We start from the raw sequence: 7,384 nt of genomic DNA on the forward strand, positions 1-7,384 counted from the left end.
AAGATTTTTAAAATTACATTGTATTTATTTACTGTGCATGTCTGAGTATGTGTGTGTGTGTGTGTGTGTGTGTAGGTCAGATGACAACTTTCAAGAGTTGATACTATGATGTGCATTCCAAAGATGGTCCCTGTAGCTGAAGACACTGTGTACTTCAGAAACGGTCCTGAGCTAGAACTGGCCTGAATGCTTCTCCCCAAGGACCATGGTACCAGAAGGTGTCATGAAAGCTTCTAACAGAGGGAGGTTATGAAGCACTTTAATGACCAGCAGGGCATGGTAACCTAAGTGTGCAATAGTGGCGCTCATAACTTGGAGGTAACTAACAGTTCTGTAATTAGACTTAGAACCCATTCAATAGGAGGGAAACCATGCTTGGTACTAGAAATGTAGCTAACTACTCAGTGCCAGAGAAGTCATAGTTACTGGAGGAAAATCTACAACAGCTAACTTATTAAACCAGCATAATCCCCAACAACAATCTGTAAATATTCATTCCTACATCCACAGAAAATATAGTCTTCAGCCCTTATTAAGAAAATTTCTCTTTGCAACAGAGACCACTATAGAAAACTACAACCAGTCAAAATGCAGAGCGTGAGGCACAGTCCTAATGGATATATCTACAAAATACTCCCACACCTAAAGCTGGAAGAACATTGTGGAAGAAGGGGAAGAAAGATTGTAAGAGCCAGAGGACCGGGGAGTTTGTTGTGAGATTATGTTTCTAGTAATATCAGAAGACATCCAGGAAAGCTAGGAGAGGTAGTTCTCCCACATAGAAGCACACTAGTTGGTTGTCCGGTACCAGTCAGTCCTGAAAATATACATGCAAGTAACATTATATAGACTGAACAATTCATACTAGGGAATATATATCTAATATATACATATATGCATGCAATAGCAATAACAATTAGTGCAAAAGGTCATGAAGGAGGGTGGGGAAAGATATATAAGAGAGTTTGGAAAAGGAAGTGAGAAATGAAATCTCAAAAAGAAAATATAAAGATGGGTGTTATTAAAAGTGCAAATTAGTACAAACCACAAATTGTGCTCTTAACTCTCCTCTGCAAAGAAATAATACAAAATCTGGATGTCAAGATTCCATAATCTTTAGACCCATTTGACAGAAAAATGTCATTTGTGTTGAATCAAATACTAAAGAAACATTAACTTGGTTTAAGTGATTTTTTTAAATTTTATTCTATGAAATTTTTTTAATTTTCCAAATTACATGTTTTTAACAGATACAAATATAAAGAAAAAATATAAAAGCAAAACTATTTCTTCACTATAGCTGGCTGAGAAGCAGTACAATAGAAAATCCCACATAAGTAGAACACCTCAAAGGGATTGGCTGGTAGAAATGAGTTATTACTGCTCTAGATTACTTTAAGTTTCTGGCAACTAAATAGCTAATGATGTAGGCAGATAGGCACAGCAGGAATCAGAAGAAAACAAGTAGACTCAGAAATTGAAGAGGCACAAATAATTAACTAGTTCTTTGAAAATTTGTAATGTATACAGTTGGGTACTGTACTCCTGAACAACAGCACTTCCAGTAGCTGGTCACTGCCAGAAAATATTTTCAAGGGCTCAGTGGTTAAGAGCACTCACTGCTCTTCCAGAGGACCCTGGTTCAAATCCCAGCAGCCCACTGTAACTCCAGTTCCAGGGGAATTTACTGCCCTCTTCTTATTTCTGTGGACATTACATGCACATGTTGCATAGACCTACATGGAGGTAAAACGCACACACAAAATAAAAATACAGGAAAAACATACTTTAAGTTTACTTTCTTGCCATTAGGTATCGAGACTAAACTGTTGAATAAAGTCTCAGTGACTAGCGGATGATAATTTATCATAATTTTCTGGATATCTCAGGCTACCAATGAGTCAAGTGCTCATCATACATGTGCTATATTGACAAGTATTTAATATATTATGGTTCAAAGAGATATACTATATTCCTTGAGGATATCAAGATGGATAATAGAGAAAACTTAGATTTAACTCAGCAATGCTAGGTGCACGCAATGATATGAAACTGCCTTTTCTCAGAAAATCTACAACTATAACTCAAAAATACCCACACTGACTTTGAGTAGTCTAAAACTTCAGTTGTTAATGTGAACATTGGCAGGAAGCAGAAAAACATTAACAAAAAGAAAGATGTAAAAGATATTGTAGTAATTTGTTAAATATAATACCAAAAGCATGATCAACAGGGAAGAAAAAAAAACTGAATTGCATTAAAGTACAAAACTCTTGGGTTGCAAAAGATGCTGTTTAGAATGAAAAAGCAATCCATAGACTAAAAGAAAACACTTTCAAAACACAGACTAATAAAGGCTGATGACGAAAGTGTATGAAGAACACTTGAGAATCAGCAATAACAAGACAAAACAATCTCATTAAAACTAGGCAAAACACCCAAGCAGACAACTGACCAAGGGAAACATACGGACAGCAAACAAGCATGTGAAAAGTCATCATGAAATTACAAATCAAAATAATGAAAAGAGTACCAAATCACCTAGCAGAAAGTTAAGAACTAAACACTGAAAGCACCAAGTGATGACAAGGGTGTGAATCAACAAGAACACTCATTCACGACAGGTAGAAAAGCAGAATGCCATAGCCACTTTGGCATTTTTATAAAGAAATTAAGTTTACTTTAAAATGCAAAACCATTGTTAGAGCTCTTGGTGTTTACCAAAAAGTTGAAAACATAAGCCTACACAAAATTCTTCACATGAATATTTTTAGCAAACTTCTTCACAAATGTGCAAAATTAGAAACCATTAAGACGTTCTTCAGTAGGTAGAAGAACCTGCTGAACACATTCATATACAGGAATATTAATGAGTGATAGGGAAGAGTAATCACATAGGACTTTGAATTCATGTTGCTATGCTACATACATGATCATGCCAGAATAATCAAAGCTAAGAAGACAAGGAAAAGGTCAATGACTCCAAAAGGTTAGGGGGTTAAAGTTTAACCAGTAACCATGTACTTAAAAACTCATTTTTAAACTATCTATCCATGTGTACAAAAGTAAATCTAAATCCCTCCCTTGCTCTCTACCTGCTCAAAAATCAACTCCAAGTGGATCAAAGATCTTAATTAAAAATTTGAAACCTGAAAAAATATATGTAAGCAAAATACTCATACACATAAAGTAAATAGAAATAAATCTTGGAAATAAAGAGAAACAAAACATGCACAGGCATGTATATTCCACATTACCTGGTTAGAGCTATCACTGAATATCTGATAATTTGACATAGAATTTGGGTTCTCGAAATGTGAAGTTGCCTGGAAATTGGCATCACCACAGATGACTATAAAAATTAAATATTTACTAAAGAATAGGACCCGAAAACAAATGAAGGAGATACTAAGAACTTTAAAGAAATCCAGGAGAAAGGAGACCAAAGATGGAGTATTACCTGCCCGCCCCCCCAGAAAAGCTACACTATCACTTGAGGTGTTGCCAGCTTGAGGTGACTGGAGTAACCAAAAGTCAAGGAAAGAAATCTAAATAGTGAGAAAGGAGCTTCTGGAGCTGTAGTCTGACCAGAGTTCAGCTACTGCCCCCATTTAGAGGACATTTAGGCTTGAATCTCATCATCTTTAATGCATAACAGTTACTGTAACATCATACCCCAAGTCCAGTGGCTTACAAGAAAGAGAAATTTATCTCTCACTGTTCTAGAGGTTGGGAAGTTCAGGATCAAGGACTCAGTATCTCGTGAGGCCCTGCTTTCTGGTCAATAAACAGCTGTTTTCTTGCTATGGTTCACAGCGAAAGTCTCATATTTTGGTGATGCTATTGATTGAGTCGAGTGTAATATATTACTGCTGGAAGGGTTAAAATGATGTAATTACTTTGGACAAGTAACAGTTTTCCAAGTCCATTTACATCCTGAGAACTAGAGAGCAAAGGAGCTGAAACATGTAAACTTCACTCTTGATTCTTTTCTCATCTGCCATTAGGAAATCCTGTTAATTCTATTATCCAAAATATATGGTGATTCTAAGCATTTCCCATCCTTCCTAGCGTGATAGCTCCACGTTATACCACTGCTACATTTATTCCCCTCTCCCCATTGCAGCACTATGATGGTATCTGTGGTTGACAGTCACTACACTAGTCATCATCTTCCTGGAAAGGAAAAGGAATCTCACCCCACCCCTTCAAAATTTCCAGGTGGCCTGAAAGCAGAGACATGCCCTCTAGTCTCAGATACTAAAGTGAAAGGATCACTTCATCCCAGCAGTTCAGACTAACCTGAGATCCAGTCTCAAAAATAAACAGAGATGGAAAGGTGTGGGCGTGGGGCAGGGGATGAGGGAACAAAATGGAAGACATCTGATAAACGGGCAAGAGCAATAACTGACCTCTGGCGTGCCTTGTTCTCCCCTAATCTTAGCCGTTTTGTGGGTAAACCATGTTCCTGTAAAACACTGTATTACAAACATTACAGACAAAATTGCTCACAGGGTAAAAATTGAATATAACCACCATATGTATATCTCCTTAGACATTAGTTGGTGATGAGGGACAATGCTGGTGGGCATTTTTAGCATATCATGACTTTAAAATGTTTTCTAAATAAGGATGTGTATGCAGAAACTCTAAGTATGAAGTAAAATGTGAAATAATTGCAGTAGAGTCGGAAGGGTGCGAAGTTCTGTGAGCGTTACAAGAAAGGGCTGAGGGTGTGACTTAGAGGTGAGTGGTTACCTAGAGCATACAAGCTCCTGGTTTAGTTTTGACTCTGAAAAAAAAAATAACTAAAAAGAAAATAAGTTACTAAAGAAACTTTCAGAGATAACTCCATCAAGACGAAATAGAAATTGGAATGTTTTACTTTTTAAAGGAAGGTTTCCTTGTGGAGTAGCTCAGTGATGTAGTACTTGCCTGGCATGTCCAAGGCCCTCGATTTGACCTTCAATGGCTTTTACGTGTATGCCTGCACACACAGATATGTACACACACAAGAGAGAGAGAGAGGAAAACTTTATTTTTCTTTATCAGACTAGCACAAGCAAAATGAATTGTGATATGAAAGGGACTTAAAAGATCTTTAGTAGTGGCATAAATTGTAACTGAGGGAAGTTGCATAACTATTACAACTCCATTATCCACAACATCCCAAAGGTGTGTGTATGTATATGTGTGTGTGTATGTGTGTGTGTGTGTGTGTGTGTGTGTGAAAGAGAGAGAGAGAGAGAGAGAGAGAGAGAGAGAGAGAGAGAGAGAGTGTTACTCTCTCTGTTCATTATCAATGGCCCCTAAGAATACCATACAGTGGGAAAGGCGAGTTGTAATTGAGTATTTTCCTTCTATTTGTACATTTTCACTAATAGGTGTTCAAACATGATTATACACAAAACATTGAGAGCCACAGTTTCTCTTTTACAGGTGACATCAGACAGGACTTTCCTATGGTAATAGAATAAATTGTCCAGATACAGAAAAGAGAAGCCATCAGACACGTGGGTCTTTCCGGTATATACTCATATCTTTCCATACTGAACTACAACTTATGAACTGATCTAGAACGCAGTGCCTCACAGACCTGCATTAGTCTTCCTGGTGTGAAGGAAGTGGCAATTAATGGAATGCACATGATAGCAAATAATCCTTAGTGAACAGAAAAAAACTGGCCTATTCTCTGAACGCCCTGAGGAAAGCTTGCCTTGCTTTTTTACCTCCCCGTGGACCTCCTGAGTTCCACATTCTCACCCAGTTACCCTCCGTGGTCTAGAATGAACTGGTTTGCTTTGACTGCCCCTGCCCTGCACGAAAATGGAGATTAGATCAAACAACTTTGGCATCTATATTCCTAGAAGTGTGACCTAACTGACGGCGTTGAGTCACATGAGCCTGAAGGTAAAGACCTAATACCCTGAGCTCTGCAGCTGTAGGAGTGTAGAAGACTACATAAAAAGAAAGGCAAAGTTCCAGAAAGTTCTCTGAAAACTCACATGTGAGAAAATCCAAATACTATTACTTTAAATATTTTTCAACTGGTACTTCAAAAACTCCTACGGATATTTATTTGTATGAGGTACGATTGTGTCATTGTCCCCAAAACATTGATAGATATTTAATTAGTAATACTCTTCTCCCCAAATTAACCTGTTTCGTTTTCAAAAGCCATGAAAACTGTGCATGAAAAAGATAAGGCACTAATGGAAAAACAAAATAAATGGGAAGTGAATAATTTTGTTCCCATTTCTCTGCTTCCACGTTTCCAAGGCAGATAGTTACGCACTTCTGAGTTTCCCTGTCGCTACTATTTGTTGTCCTGAGAAAAATAAATAGAACAAAGGCATAAACACTATTAACACCTTTGCTTCACACAAAAGTCCCATGATCACGATTGGTAGGTTCTGTTGTTTCTAATTTTCCAGGTAAGGTACAATTAGATAAACTGAGGCACTGAACAGCACCCACACTGCGCACCAGAATTTTCTTAAAACATTTCTTTCTGAACTAGATAAAATTCAAAGAAGTATCTCTCCTTGAAATGCGGGGAATTCTGGGTCATGAAATATGCATGGGCCCAGGCAAAGGCCATGGCAGGATGCTTAAGCAAACCTGGGAAGCCCGAGACTGTGGTTGGACAGAACCTCTGTAACCTGGGTGTGAGTACGTGCAGAGGTGCGTGCAGAGCCTTTGTTAGGACACCCAGAGGTTCCCGGAGCAAGGTCTGTCTGCACCCGCCATCCCGAAGGGACTCGGGTGCCCACGAGGTCGTGCGGCCGCGACCCCGCGCATGCGTGGCCTTGTCAGCATTGGAGTTTACCTGGTGCGCTGGGTGAGGAGGCGCAGGGCCAGGAGCAACAGGGTGATGGTGAAGAGCAGGCCCGGGAGGGCGAATGGCTCCATGGAGCCTGCGTCTGGGGTCGTGGCTCCTTCCATCCAGACGCGCCGGCGGCTCTGCAGGGGGCGATGGCTTCTGCACGGTGCCCTCTCTTTCTCACCCGAGGCTCTGGCCTGCCCGCGGCGCCGAGCAGAATGTCACCGCGGTCCCTGAAGCTGAGCTACAAAGTTAGTGGAGTCCCCTCCCCCCGCCTCCCCCTGACCCAGGCGCACCGCCTCTCACCGCCTCCCGCTCCAGCGGCAGGAACCCTGCCAAGGAAGAGGGAAAGGATTAGGATTTCCCCTGATGGAGCCACGAAGTCCTGGAGGAGGGGGGTTTTGTTTCTGAGTCAGCAGTGAGCCCACAGGAGGGACCCTGCCTTTCACCTCTCCTCACTCACCGTCTTAGGGACTTGGCCCTGTGGCTTGGATCTTCCTAAACTGCCAGTGCACACTGCAGGATGGGCTCCCTACCTCTTTCATCACCAACATCCTATCG

General features: G+C 40.2%; 1 protein-coding gene across 1 annotated transcript in view; it reads right to left on the minus strand.

The window, feature by feature from the left end:
• LOC130887958 (cytochrome P450 7B1) overlaps positions 1-7,073 on the minus strand; it is a 176,169-nt gene extending 169,096 nt beyond the window's left edge. Inside the window, exon 1 of the mRNA XM_057790711.1 lies at positions 6,830-7,073. Coding sequence (XP_057646694.1) covers positions 6,830-6,945 — 116 coding nt within the window. The 5' untranslated portion in view covers positions 6,946-7,073. The remainder of the gene's footprint in view (positions 1-6,829) is intronic.
• Between the last annotated feature and the right edge of the window lie 311 nt (positions 7,074-7,384).

Source organism: Chionomys nivalis, chromosome 16 (genome assembly GCF_950005125.1).
Source record: "Chionomys nivalis chromosome 16, mChiNiv1.1, whole genome shotgun sequence".
NCBI classification, from domain to species: Eukaryota; Metazoa; Chordata; class Mammalia; order Rodentia; family Cricetidae; genus Chionomys; species Chionomys nivalis.